At 49.0% G+C, this 12,995-nt stretch overlaps 7 protein-coding genes across 7 annotated transcripts; 3 read left to right on the top strand and 4 right to left on the bottom strand.

The window, feature by feature from the left end:
* Nucleotides 1–253: 253 nt before the first annotated feature.
* N7529_004124 (mitochondrial 54S ribosomal protein bL28m) lies at nt 254–910 on the bottom strand (the record flags this gene model as incomplete). Its single annotated transcript, XM_057239651.1, has 1 exon — nt 254–910. The coding sequence occupies one exon, from the start codon at nt 908–910 to the stop codon at nt 254–256; it is 657 nt and encodes a 218-aa protein (XP_057098946.1).
* A 325-nt stretch (nt 911–1,235) lies between these two features.
* On the top strand, nt 1,236–2,793 carry rvb1 (RuvB family ATP-dependent DNA helicase pontin; the record flags this gene model as incomplete). Its single annotated transcript, XM_057239652.1, has 4 exons — nt 1,236–1,379; nt 1,442–1,661; nt 1,723–2,270; nt 2,329–2,793. The coding sequence occupies 4 exons, from the start codon at nt 1,236–1,238 to the stop codon at nt 2,791–2,793; spliced, it is 1,377 nt and encodes a 458-aa protein (XP_057098947.1).
* A 532-nt stretch (nt 2,794–3,325) lies between these two features.
* Nucleotides 3,326–4,137, top strand: N7529_004126 (v-SNARE protein VTI1; the record flags this gene model as incomplete). Its single annotated transcript, XM_057239653.1, has 3 exons — nt 3,326–3,505; nt 3,587–3,993; nt 4,050–4,137. The coding sequence occupies 3 exons, from the start codon at nt 3,326–3,328 to the stop codon at nt 4,135–4,137; spliced, it is 675 nt and encodes a 224-aa protein (XP_057098948.1).
* A 247-nt stretch (nt 4,138–4,384) lies between these two features.
* On the bottom strand, nt 4,385–5,329 carry N7529_004127 (DSC3 family protein; the record flags this gene model as incomplete). The annotated part of the gene is made up of 1 exon (XM_057239654.1): nt 4,385–5,329. One exon carries the CDS (start codon nt 5,327–5,329, stop codon nt 4,385–4,387), a length of 945 nt encoding a protein of 314 aa, XP_057098949.1.
* A 680-nt stretch (nt 5,330–6,009) lies between these two features.
* On the bottom strand, nt 6,010–6,767 carry isa1 (Fe-binding Fe/S cluster assembly protein ISA1; the record flags this gene model as incomplete). The annotated part of the gene is made up of 2 exons (XM_057239655.1): nt 6,010–6,047; nt 6,110–6,767. 2 exons carry the CDS (start codon nt 6,765–6,767, stop codon nt 6,010–6,012), a joined length of 696 nt encoding a protein of 231 aa, XP_057098950.1.
* A 1,413-nt stretch (nt 6,768–8,180) lies between these two features.
* N7529_004129 (ARMH3 family protein) lies at nt 8,181–10,478 on the top strand (the record flags this gene model as incomplete). The annotated part of the gene is made up of 8 exons (XM_057239656.1): nt 8,181–8,264; nt 8,314–8,436; nt 8,490–8,570; nt 8,621–8,774; nt 8,831–8,943; nt 9,000–9,334; nt 9,385–9,795; nt 9,848–10,478. The coding sequence occupies 8 exons, from the start codon at nt 8,181–8,183 to the stop codon at nt 10,476–10,478; spliced, it is 1,932 nt and encodes a 643-aa protein (XP_057098951.1).
* A 611-nt stretch (nt 10,479–11,089) lies between these two features.
* On the bottom strand, nt 11,090–12,390 carry N7529_004130 (Chromo domain/shadow; the record flags this gene model as incomplete). The annotated part of the gene is made up of 4 exons (XM_057239657.1): nt 11,090–11,241; nt 11,300–11,687; nt 11,779–12,010; nt 12,236–12,390. The coding sequence occupies 4 exons, from the start codon at nt 12,388–12,390 to the stop codon at nt 11,090–11,092; spliced, it is 927 nt and encodes a 308-aa protein (XP_057098952.1).
* Nucleotides 12,391–12,995: the final 605 nt, after the last annotated feature.

A 12,995-nucleotide genomic window follows, 5' to 3' on the forward strand; every position in this document is an offset into this window, starting at 1 on the left:
TTAGGAAGTGAAAACGATATAAGATTGGAGTATAAGTACATAGAAGACCCAATATGCAGATGTCAAAAAAAGATTGCACCAAACCGAGAAACTGTCGCCATATTTTTTCTTTACAAAAAACATCATAGCGTGCGAAGATGGCACGAAATTCGTGGTGCCCAAAATAATTGTCCACCGCTCTTCAGAATAGTGATACACGTGCTGGTCCATTCTCCTTGCATTTCAAGGATTCAAACCGACAGACTAGGCTTCTCTAGTTCAAGGAACCATACTTCTGGCCTTGTAGCTTCGTGCGACGAGGCTTGGTCATTGCGTCAATGTCAATTTCTTGAATCTTCTGTTCTATCTCTGCCTCCTTAGCCTTCAGGAATTCGGCGAGTGATGGAGGCTCGGGTACACCAAGACTCTTGCGCTCCTTCGCAAACCGCGCTTGAATCTTCGGTGATTGCATGACCTGGTATCGGAGGTTCCAGCCGAATGGACCGAGCTCCTTGATGCGAGTTGGACGGTCAGAGAGCAGATAGTTGTCAAGACCCTTGGCCTTGTTGATTGAGCGTAATGCACGACGAGTGACCTTGATGAATAGCTCTTGGCCTAGGGCCTCACTCTCGATCTTCTTCCGGCGCACGTTGGGCTTCCAGCTTCGTCGTGTCTTGCCTTCGTTGCGTCCTTTGGAGATCTTATTGCCGAATTGGATGGTGGCACCTCCGTACAGACCAGAATCCTGCTGCTTGTACCATTGGCTTGGTCCGTAGGGGTAGACTGGGGCTTGTGGCGGGAGTTTCGGGATCGACTGGATTGCTGGAGTTGTTGAGAAAGATCGCTTCGGCGCAGCGATAGAAAGGCTTCGGAAGGCCGCGGCCAAGGAGAAGGGGGCGCCCATGGCTGACTTTGTGTGTAGGCCTGCCATTGTATACAAAGAATATTGTATCCGCAGAGCGCGTCGAGAATACAAGAACGCCAGTCGTTAAATGGTCAACAAGCGGAGAAGAGGTCAAGGAAGGAAGAATTTGGGGAGTGTTCACCGCCCTGGGTGAAGCGCCCTCTCATTTGACGATCCCTTGCTCGCGAATTTCGGCCAGAAGCATATCTCGCTGAGAACCATCGCGTTACCTCACTTTTCTATCCGGTGTATTTCTTTGAAGCTTTGATTTCTTTGAATTTCTGATCTCACAACCCATTGACTCATTTTTCGTCGACACTCGTGGCTCTAAACGGCCACATTTCTTACGATCATGGTCCAGATTAGTGAAGTGAAGGGCAACTCGCGCGAGAACAGGACCGCTGCGCATACACACATTCGCGGCTTAGGACTTCGTTCAGACGGAACCCCAGAACTGAATGGCGATGGATTCATTGGACAGGGAGCTGCCCGTGAGGTGAGCAGGGCCCATATTCGAGAATTCGATAAAAGAGGTAACTGACATGTTTCAATCAACAGGCATGCGGCGTCGTGGTGGACTTGATCAAGGCAAAGAAGATGGCTGGACGTGCTGTACTACTTGCTGGTGGCCCCGGAACTGGAAAGACTGCTTTGGCTCTTGCTGTGTCACAGGAGCTAGGAACCAAGGTTCCTTTCTGCCCCATCGTTGGCAGTGAAATCTACTCTGCAGAGGTTAAGAAGACCGAAGCATTGATGGAGAACTTCCGCAGAGCTATTGGTATGCAATGCGACACGATTGAAAGCGGACCAAGTTTAAAACCAAAACTAACTCATCACAGGCCTCCGCGTTCGCGAAACAAAGGAAGTGTACGAAGGAGAAGTCACAGAGTTGACCCCCGAGGAGACCGAGAACCCGCTGGGTGGATATGGACGCACAATCAGTCATCTTATCATTGGGTTGAAGTCTGCCAAGGGCACCAAAAAGCTGCGCCTGGACCCCAGCATTTACGAAGCTATTCAAAAGGAGCGCGTCACAGTCGGAGACGTTATCTACGTTGAAGCAAACACCGGAGCATGCAAGCGAGTAGGACGATCCGATGCCTATGCGACCGAATTTGATCTTGAGGCAGAGGAATATGTGCCTGTCCCAAAGGGCGAAGTGCACAAGAAGAAGGAGATTGTTCAGGATGTGACACTTCACGATCTGGATATGGCCAACGCCCGGCCACAGGGTGGACAGGATGTGATGAGCATGATGGGCCAACTTATGAAGCCCAAGAAGACTGAAATCACGGACAAGCTGCGCCAGGAGATCAACAAGGTTGTCAACCGCTACATTGACCAGGGTGTCGCAGAGTTGGTCCCCGGTGTTCTCTTCATTGATGAGGTAAATCAAAAAATACCATGTGCATCATTGAACTCAATTTCTAACGCAATTACTTTAGGTTCACATGCTCGACATTGAGTGCTTCACATATCTGAATCGCGCCCTCGAATCGAGCATCTCCCCAATTGTCATCCTCGCCTCCAACCGTGGCCACACAGTCATCCGTGGTACCGACGACATCAGCGCCGCTCACGGTATTCCCCCGGATCTGCTCGCCCGCCTTCTTATCGTCCCCACCCAACCCTATGCCCCCGAAGAGATCAAGGCCATCATTCGCCTGCGCGCCAAGATCGAAGGTCTCACTATCACAGACCCTGCTTTGAACAAGGTTGCCGAACACGGTAGCAAGGTCAGCTTGCGGTACGCCCTGCAGCTGTTGACCCCTGCCAGCATCCTTGCGCGTGTCAATGGTCGCCCCGCTGGAATCGAGGAGGCCGATGTTGCCGAGTGCGAGGATCTTTTCCTGGATGCCAAGAGAAGTGCTATCATCATTGATCAGGATAGCACCAACTTCTTGTCATAGTTTGCTAATTTGAGAGTTCCATGATCTTGTATACCAAGAGGTTATCTTGGATGTTTGTGTTGAAAAGGCGAATCGAGTTGTGTGGGCCTGGTTTTACGTTAATGCTATGTATCAACTTCAATTTCTTATTTATTGCCAGATATCAGCCTCCATAAACAGTCCTGTAGAGATCATCTAATTACGTGCACATGGCTAGGCATATGGTTACGTATCGCAAATGCAACCCCGACTGTAAATCACGTGTGACTTGGCATCCTCACCCGTTCCTGTCCAATTACACCTTCAACCTATTAGTATTATCGAGACTTCCAGACATCTCTCTTTGTTCTCTAGTATTTTGCAAACCATTCATTTTGTTTCTAAGAAACGACAAGTGCATGCTGGTTATCGGTTGGCCGAGCCGCCACTTTAGCGCTATTTTGAACCACTGTCACCCGCCCCAGATAAAGGTGGAGCCTACATCAACACATCACCGCAACAGACACCCTGTATTCACTCACACCTCACCTACAATACGAATCCCACAAGCACCATGTCAAACCCACTAGACACAGACGCCGGCTCGGAGATGTTCGCCAGCTATGAGAACGAACTGAAGCTAGTCCAAGCCGATCTGAACCAGAAGCTGGACCAGATCGCCGAGGCAAGCGGCGAGCAACGGAAATCCGCAATCAGCAATGCGACATCAGTACTCGACGAAGCGACAGAACTGGTAAGCCTAAGGCTCCCAACTGACTCCATGCGCCACATCAAATCCCCCGCAAGTGCAGTCAGCTGATCCAAACTCATCTAGCTCGACCAAATGCGCATGGAGAAGCAGAACATCCCCTCAGCCGCACGATCAAAAGTGAATGTCCGCTTCCGCAACTACTCAACCGACATCGATGAAATCAAGCGCAAGCTGAAGTCCCTCTCAGACGATCGCCAAGCCCTCTTCGGCGACCGGTATACCGACGAGCCGCAAGATGAGCACCTCGAACAAAGACAGCAGCTGCTTTCCGGCACTGACCGACTAGAGCGCAGCTCCGCTCGGCTCCAGCAGAGCCAGCGCATCGCGCTGGACACGGAAGATATTGCCCGTGGGACACTCGGGACGCTGTATGAGCAGCGAGAGCAGATCACCAATGCTAGAAACAACTTGCAGCAGAGCGAGGGTTATGTGGATACTAGTATCAAGACTTTGAGGGGCATGGCCCGTAGGTACTGAGTCCCCTTTCTTCGTTTGTTTTGGGGGTTTTGCTAACAAGTGCTCGCAGGATGGCTACCAATCGGATGATCACTATTGCTATCATCACGGTTCTGGTACTTTTGATTTTTGCTGTTATTTATGGGAAGTTCCATTAGCGGAGGACGCAGAGGCGTTTGTATACCGGGTTAGATTCATGTTTATTTTTGCTCTTACTGAGATACAACTTCTGCATCCTTGATATTTGTATGATAGCATCCGGCGAATCTTGACACAGCAAGATCTCAAGCCCAAAGCTCCTAATTCAATTGTTTACAACAAACCAGTCGAAGTTTAAAAAGTCATAAAATGCTTCAATTGGGGTATCTCACGCATAAGACAAAAAAGAAGACATCATCATCAACACTAACCCATAATCCTCATCGCCCCAAACATAGCATTTAATATGACACCCACAAAAACAGCAACCCCTTTCCTCCAACTCCAAACCCCCTCCTCCCTTCGCAACCACATAGCACACCCAACAGGCCAAAAGAATCCCATGACAGCCCCCCACAGCATATCATCTATCGCCCCACGCGACCCAGTCCCAACCGCCCCATCATCATCACCCCCCTCAACCTGCGCCTGCACAGCCGTCGACCCCTCATCCATCCACCGATCCTCCATATCCCTCAGCTGCTCACCACTGGGCATAGTATCCCGCGTGCGGGAAACAGACTGCATGGCCAGGAACTGGGAGCGCAGGGCGGTGACCTCGGCAGCCGTGAAGCCCGCCGAGAGGAGGCGGTCGAAGCCGCGGGGCGCAGGCGTTGTCTGAGGCGGGGGCTGGACATGACCGGGACTGGGACCGGGTGGGAAGAGAGGCGAGCGTTCGTTGGTGGTTATTGAGGGGTGGGATTTCTGCTTCTTCTGCTGTAGGAGGATCGTAGATGAGACGCTTGCTTCGCTTGCTAGGTCTGTTTCTGAGAGCGCAACGTCGCCGATCGAGCAGTGGATGTAGAGGCGTGGGCGGGCGTCGCGCACTGCTTGCTTGCCTTTTCCATTGTCTGAGGGGTCGGGGTCTGCGGGGTGAGGAGTTCGGGATGGGGAGGGTGGGAGCTTAAGTGAGATTGATAAGGCGGCTGTGTCTTCTAAGCCGCGGCCGGCGTAGATGAGGCGGAGGCGATGGGATGAGAGGTCTTCTGGTAGGTCGGTGCGGATTAGTTGTTTTAGACCTGCGCCAGTTGTGGTTTCGGGGTCTGAGATCTCGAGTTGGAGGTCTGGTATTGAGGCGGAGAAGCGGACGGCTATGAGGAGTGGGTTGGGTTGATCGCTCGTTGCATAGGGAGATAGAAAGGGCGAGGACATGTTGACTGAAGCAGAGAGCTAATCCTTTGTTTTTATGTGAATGGTATCTGTTCAAAACGGTGGCCGCTCTGTACAAGCAACCTTGGATTGAAGGTTGGAGATGTCGGTGCTTACCCCATTCCGCGGGCCTGGGATATGGCGTCATGTGATGAAATCTAGACCATTTTCTACAATTTTACGGAGTATATCTGTATCTAGCAAATCTATCTAGTATTAAAAAGAGACCTTGGTGTTGGGAGATGAGTTGATTTCATATTTAATCATATAAATTTGTCATTGTTTACGAAAATTTTCGAGGTAAGTATGTCACATGTTATCATCAAATCCATCGGACTGATCTATACATATAGATATCACACCGGCCGATCCTGCAAAGCCTCGTGAGAGCTTGCCAAACAAAATACCGAACCAAAAGCCACCTGGGGAGGCCTCTAGGCTGTCTCTATGACGAAGCCTAAAAACCTAGAAAAACAAAACCCACCAAAAGATGGAGAATGCAGGACGAAAACAAAAAAGAAAGTGTATGGAAGGTATCGACTGGATATCAAGCGTATGTACTCAAAACAAAAGAGTGGTGGTATAACCAAGCCCCTCTTGAAAACGCCGTCCAATGCACCGGTAAGAAAGACGCCGAGAGGTCCGTACAAGAAACACATGAAAATAATGCTTTAAGCACATGCTTAAACCATGAAAGATTCACCGCAGCCACATTCTTCCTCTGTAGTGATGGGTTAGTCAATTTTGAATCTCTCGGATGCAAATGTGTGCGGAACCACTTACTGATATTGGGGTTGCGGAAAACGAATCGTCTGCTCAACTTGTCCTCATGCCAGTCCATTTCACTTCCAATGATGCTGAACAGAGCCTTGCTGTCGATCAAAACCTTCACACCGTCCTGCTCAACAATTTCATCGAACTTTCCCGGCTTCTCCACATACTCGAGGTGGTAAGCAAGACCCGAGCAGCCACGGTTCTTGACACCCACCCGAATAAACTTCGGTTCTGGCTGATCCATCAAACTCCGAAGCTGTTCGGTGGCCACGGCGGATAATTTCAAAGCGGCCTTCCTTGGCCGAAGTGGCCGACGGGGCTTCGGGGAAGTCTTTGGTGCGGCCGGAGAAGCGGAGAAGGTGGAGCTCGATTTTTGCGCTTCGCTTTCGCGTACACTCACGTTTGGTGCGGTGTTTTGTGATGTTCTTTGGGTGGGCTGTGAGTCGAGAGAAGGGAATTCTGCTGAAATGGAGGTGTCGGCGCCACCGCTGCTGCGAGGAGGCGGGAAAGAGGAAGGAAGCGAGTGAGGGCGGTAGGCAGTTTGAGTTTGCATGTCTCGTTTGGAGGAGAGGTGAGCGTTTCCATATGACGAGAAAGTACGCAGACGTCCAACCGAGGGCTTTGCCCAGCGGAGGAGTGTGGCGGATGATGTCACAGGACGTTGCATTGTGTAAAAGCTCATAGTCGAGGAGCAATGTGTAATTGGAGTTGAGCCTCGACGTAAAATTGCTATTGACTCATAGGAGATTTGTGTGAAGTCAGAGTTGTTTGAATATTGGAGTGAAAGAAGAATCTCTGACTGTTTTGAGGAATCCCCCGTGGCCCCGGTTGGATTAGGTAAGGGTGGTTGTATGACGCAAATTGAACCAATCAGCGTTGAGTGGTTTCTACACACAAAGTGGCGCCATCAAGGTACCTGACAAAGGAATTTCTAATACGAAAAGAAGTAATCAATTTGAATGACTACAATGGCAGTGTCTTGAATCTCTATTTGAGCTATTAATATATCTCATAGACTATTCGTCAAGGATTCACGTTGAGCACATGTGCATATATGGTCATCTAACTATGTGCGTTTTTCGGAAGCTGACATGATCATTTTGCGGCGAATTCCGCTATTCGGAGACGATCTCATGATTCAACCCCTCTACGGAATACGGAGTATGGCGAAAACAAATACGATTAAGAGTTATATAAAAATAAGCCATGACTATATAGGTTCATAGGTTAACTAGCAGTGTTATAATCAATAAGAACTATTGCAAAGTCAAGTCAGGGCCAGCTAGCCTGGCCTAGAGAGGCGAAATAGGAAGAAAAAGAGAAGGTGGGAGAACGAGATAAGTATACCCCCAGCTAAGTCAACACGAAAGAGTGACACCTTCATTGGAGTCGAGAATGATACCGGTGGTACGGAAGGGCCTGAATAGAGACTGAGAAGATAGAAGGCGCCTTCGGGGGCGTTGACAGTCCCGATCACGGTTTGGGTCATATTCTCATGGTTGGACTTAAGAGTTGATGGGAGCTTCGGTTAAGAGTATGGGGCGATCTCTCAGCTCAATTCCATACACTCAACAGTTGAAGTTAACAGCGAAAACAGAGGGTGTGTCCAAGGCGTCTGAAAAACAACCAGGTGGATTTGTATTTCTTGACCTCTAAGCCAGCTGCGCACCAGCTTCGCGTTGGCGTTGATGGTCGAATGTCAAACCCGTGCCTCTGACTACAAGCACGATTTTGTTCCCTCCAATCTCTCGACTCATACTAAATTTCCTAGAAGATGGTTAGTTCCAAAAGCACTGGCTTAATCTTGAGGTATAGCCATAGCAGAATAGAGCGGTAGGGATTAGGCGGTGACGCCACTAAGTCAGGGATCCAATTATATCACCGGGGCTTATGCCGAGGTCGGACGCTTGGCCATTTGGGTTGCCGCCGCTAAGTCAGCGGAACCTGAATGGATCCTCAAAGCAAATGAATTCAAGATCAACAAGATCAACATATTAAACCAGTTTAGCATCTCACTATTTTACTTTCTCTTTCTGCAATGCTGGCGATCCAAACGCAGATCACTGTCCCTGTTTAAACCATGGATGCCTCACCCCTTACCCAGCAAAGTAGACCCGAGTCTTTCAAGCCCAAAATTGTCCAGCTCTATGAGAACCTCTTCAAGGTAGGATCCAACATCACATATGAAGAGCATCATTCTTAACGTCTGATAGGCAACCGATGATGCTGATCAATCAGAGGGGTTCTGGAGGGAATTCTTCTTGCTTCCCCCGGACCGAAACCAGCTGCATGCTATTCTAGACAACTTGAGTCCAGACGACACAATAAGTCTACAGGTAGGTTATATCAAAGTGGTTATAACAGAATCAGTTTGTTAACTAATTATCAGATCCAAACTCGGAATTTCTTCGTTCGTGCCATTCGTGAGGCCGCAGCTGGCGTCGCTCCGGCGGCCTCTTACGCATTGGATGTGATTACCCCCGTGTCCATGTTCGGAAGATGTTCTAACCTTGCCTACAGACTTTGACCGTCTTCTTGACAAGCATTTTGAGCAAAAAGTATACAAATCCGAGCTCGGATGTCATTACTGTTCTTGCTGGACTCGGTGAAGTAGACCATATCATCTCCGAATTCGTCGTCGTCTTGGATGGAATCATTCGCAGTGGCAGCAGTCGTGAGTATCGATTGGCCCTAATCAAACAAAGCGTCGACTGACACTATACTTCCCAGTCGATGTGCGGCTAAAGGCGATTAAGACTGCCATTGCCATGACCAGTGGTGCGTACAAAACCAGTTTGGTCTCATATTTCACACACAGAGATCTTTTCCCGTCACTCATGAAGGTATGATTCAATGGCCTCGGTTTTGGACTAAAGAATAATCTGATAAATGTGAACAGTATGTTTCCGACTCGGAGACTTCGTTGCAAGTGTTTGAACCGTTCCTCCTTTTAGGGCTATTGGCAAACTACAACAAATTTGAATTCCAAAACCCTTATCAGCTCCGACTTGATGATTTTGTCAATGAAGCAAACATTCAAAAAGTTGCCAAAGGTGTTGGTCTCGCCTGTGGCGGCCTCCGCAATGGCTACATTGCTGTACAAGATGATATCCCAGAGGGCTGGAGTTTGGCTAACACTCTGATCTTCTTTGGACTCCGAGCCATCGCTCCTGGCGCTAGAGATAAGGCAACTCCTCCATCCGCAGAAGAAGCTAAGGCAATGTTCGCTGAACTGTAGGTTTTTCTTCACGAAGGATGCTTGCATAGTACTGACAAAATTCCAGTCCCGCACAAGAAGCTGCAATTCTTTTAGCCACATATGACTTCACAAACGCGAACAAGTTATTTGGCTATCACCTTGTTCATTCAAAGCCCGAGAGCAGCGAGGAAGAATCCCCTTTCTCAAGCTTCCTCTCATTGACCTCTTATCTTCTCCAACATGCATACAGGTCCCCGCGGGTCGGGCACTACGCCGAACTGAATTTGTTCACACTTCGAATCCTAGTCGAAGACCCGACTATTTGTAAACACATCTGCGCCGATGATGGCAAGCGAAAAGTCCGCATTTGTCGACAGAAACAGCCTTACCTCCCTCTAGTCAGTGGAGACCGGGTCCTTGCAACCGTCATCTTCGACATCGTGATCGATACCATCACTCATAACCTCCGTCGTCGCCTCGACGTCAACATCTACAGGTAAAAACACATCTCCCATCACACCCAATCTCACATAACTAACAGTCACAAGCCACGCAATCGCCATCACGCTCCGCATCCTAACATACCTCTCCAAAAACAAAATCCGCCTGTCATACCATTGGTCCGAGCTTTGGCGCACTCTTCTCTCCCTAATGCGCTTCCTTACAACCTACGCCTCAGACCTAACAAGCGCCCCGAGGATTCAAACCCTAACAACTAATCTAGCGGACCTAATCGCCTTCTGCGTCTCAGGCGGCGACACCTTCCTCCCAGACCCAGCCTCCTACGACGACCTCTTCTACAAGCTCGTCGAAATAGGCCCCATTATCTCCAAATTCCGCGACGCATTCGCCAAAGCCAACGAGCAAGCCGCCATCGACACCCTCCTATCTGTATCCACGCACTTCTATACTCTGCTCTTCCACGAGGGCGCGAAAACAGCGGCCCTTGCTAGTCCTAAAGCTGACGAGCCGGCGCCCGTGGCACTGCCTTCTATCAAGAAGAAGAATCTGAGTCCGAGGGAGGTCCATCGGATTATCAAGCAGGGTTATGATACTTTGAGTATTCAGCCACCGGAGGGGTTGAGTGCTTGGGTTAAATGGCGAGAGGCAGAATGGAAGAGTGAGTTGAAGCGTGCGGCGAGGTGCGCTGTTGATGATGCTAGGCAGTTGGTTGCTTAGAATATGAGTGTTCGTTGCTGAGCGACATTCTTGTTCTTTTCTCGAGACATTTATGGCATTATACTGCAGCGTGAAGGATCATCATGTGGGCTTACTATGTTTCCATCGAGATATCCAATTTAGAGTGCATCTCTTTCCTCGTCCATAGGCATTTGCAAGTTGTAGTATAATGGGCATTTTCGGCATCAAGCCTAGCGATAATTTTGAATATTGCTTTATTACCGTCGTCGAATTTGCCTTCTATGCATCTTTCTACTAGCCTTTTGAATGTCTTTCGTAGGTCCTTTTTGGGGCTGTTTCCAACCCCCTTTTCAGCTGTATCATTTGATTTCAATCTAGTGGGATAGCCTCAATATTGATTATCCCCAGACTGTTTAGAGATCTAGGCTTATGGGGTTGAGACTACTCCACACGAGATGAAAGGCAACATCGAACTTATATTTTGGGTTCTCAAACAACGCTTTTCAAACAATACTGCAAGGTAAGGCAAGTTCACCGCGCGTGGTGTTCAGTGAGCATGATATCTTCCCAACAAGGGTGATCCTCCCCCCACCTCAACACGAGCAAGAACAACGAAAATAACCATATAAAAATACTCCAGAGCTACCCCACTAGTGAGTGCTCTCTGCCGGTATGTAAGCGGTAGCAAAGTACTTCTCCGAATTCTTACTCAACCACATAGACAGTTTAGAAATCTCCTCACGCAGCCGGTTGGTGGCCTGCATATCCATATTCGTCTGAGCAATAAGCTCTGGCATGGTGCCTTTGTACAGTTAGCAGATACCCCTCAAAAGTGAGCACGGAATAAGGATAATACATACTGAACAACCGGATCAGGTGCTCCGCACCATAGACATCAATGGGGCCCTTATCGGCCAGGTCCCCAGTCGCGGCCTCGAACTTCTTCCGCAGGCCGCGGTATTGCTGGCGCTCGTGGCGGTACAGCAAGATCTTATCCAGGCATTTGTCGAAATACTCCTGGAGGCCGGCGACCACCTCTTCCAAAACGTCTTCATCGGCCGATGAGCCCGAGCGCTTGGGCTCTTCTTCGTCGTGCCAGTCCTGTAAGATCTGCCGAACAGGATACTTTGCTGGCAATGAGACCACGCATTGGTTCTTGGTTACCTGCTCCCAGTCGTCGACGAGCAGGGACTTCAGATTGTCCGGCATCACGATGCGGACTGAGGGACGGGTATTGAAGCTTTCTTCCTGTGGAGTTGTTAGCTTGAACACATAGGTAAATATTGGCTTTTGGGGCCATTATCTAACATCCCGGTCGATATAGATGGAGATGGCATACCTTTTCGATATCATTGTCACGAGCTCGCTTTGTACCACGGCCCGGCACGGAGGCCCCGCGCTCTTCGCTGTCTCGCACAGAGTCTCGGTCGGAACCACCGCGCTTCTTTGCAGTGGGCTTTGCGTTCTTCAGGCGAAAGGAAGCCTCAGCTTCGCGGCGCAAGTTATTGGCCAATTCGCGGTTGTCTTCAGTGTGCTTGCGAAGACGGTCCTCAAGGACCCAGTCATCCCAGCTGTGCCAGAATTAGCAGACTGCACAGTCAAATAATACATTTATCCAACTTTTGATCTCCCGGAGTGCCAGACAGAACAAAATGTCAGGAAACATCATTATAGTGGATAAAGCATGGGTCTAAGATCCCAGCCAAGTCTTCCGTAATGACCCGGGAATGCGTCAAGCATCATGCAACCAGTATAAATGAGTGTAGACAGAGAGAAATGAAGCAAACAAGACTTACGTATTCTTCCAGCCCTTGTAGTGTACTTGGTACTCAAAGGGGCTCTTCTTGTCATTGGCATCCTTGTGGCGGACGTCCAAAATCTTGGCATCGTACAGGATCTCGTGATGGAAGCAAAGGACCTTCTCGTCCTTGCTGTACATAGAAGGGGCCATTTTTGTCGGAGATGAATAGGAAAAGGGATGATGTGACGATTAGACGTCGGTGTGTTAGACTCAGAGCTTTTGGCTAGGCTCGTCTCTTGAAGGTGGAGAGAAGACGTTTCTCGTCTTCAGGGCCAAGAATGATAAACCCGAGCGGCGATAGCCACGAAATCCCGTGGAATGCCTTTTCGATTCTAGGAATGGATGTCAACTGCAATTTATGCAGGCTTGAAGACAAAGAGGGTCGTCAAACAGCGCGTAGAACAGGATGTCGATTTTTGACACCAAATTTGATTTAACCGGGGTAGAAACCACAAGATTAGATCAGACGAAAAGAGACCAGCTCAGAGTTTGTCTGAGATAGTAAGATGAAGGGATTGAAGTTGGTAGTGGTGAGGTTATTCGAAAAATAGTTGTAGAGTTGAGAAAGATGGGAAGGAAATGAGGCGCGACTTTGCTGAGTCGGCCCCTTGAAGAATTAGACGCGGGAACAATTGACCGTCATTGCGTGCGTTATCTATTCAACTCCGAAGTTCTTTTACGATGGTCTCATCCATTAAAACATTCATTTAGAGCTTGCATTGATCATTTCTATTCGTCGTGGACTCGATCAGCTC

Source organism: Penicillium soppii (genome assembly GCF_028829465.1).
Source record: "Penicillium soppii strain IBT 18220 chromosome Unknown utg000004l, whole genome shotgun sequence".
In the NCBI taxonomy this organism is placed as follows: domain Eukaryota; kingdom Fungi; phylum Ascomycota; class Eurotiomycetes; order Eurotiales; family Aspergillaceae; genus Penicillium; species Penicillium soppii.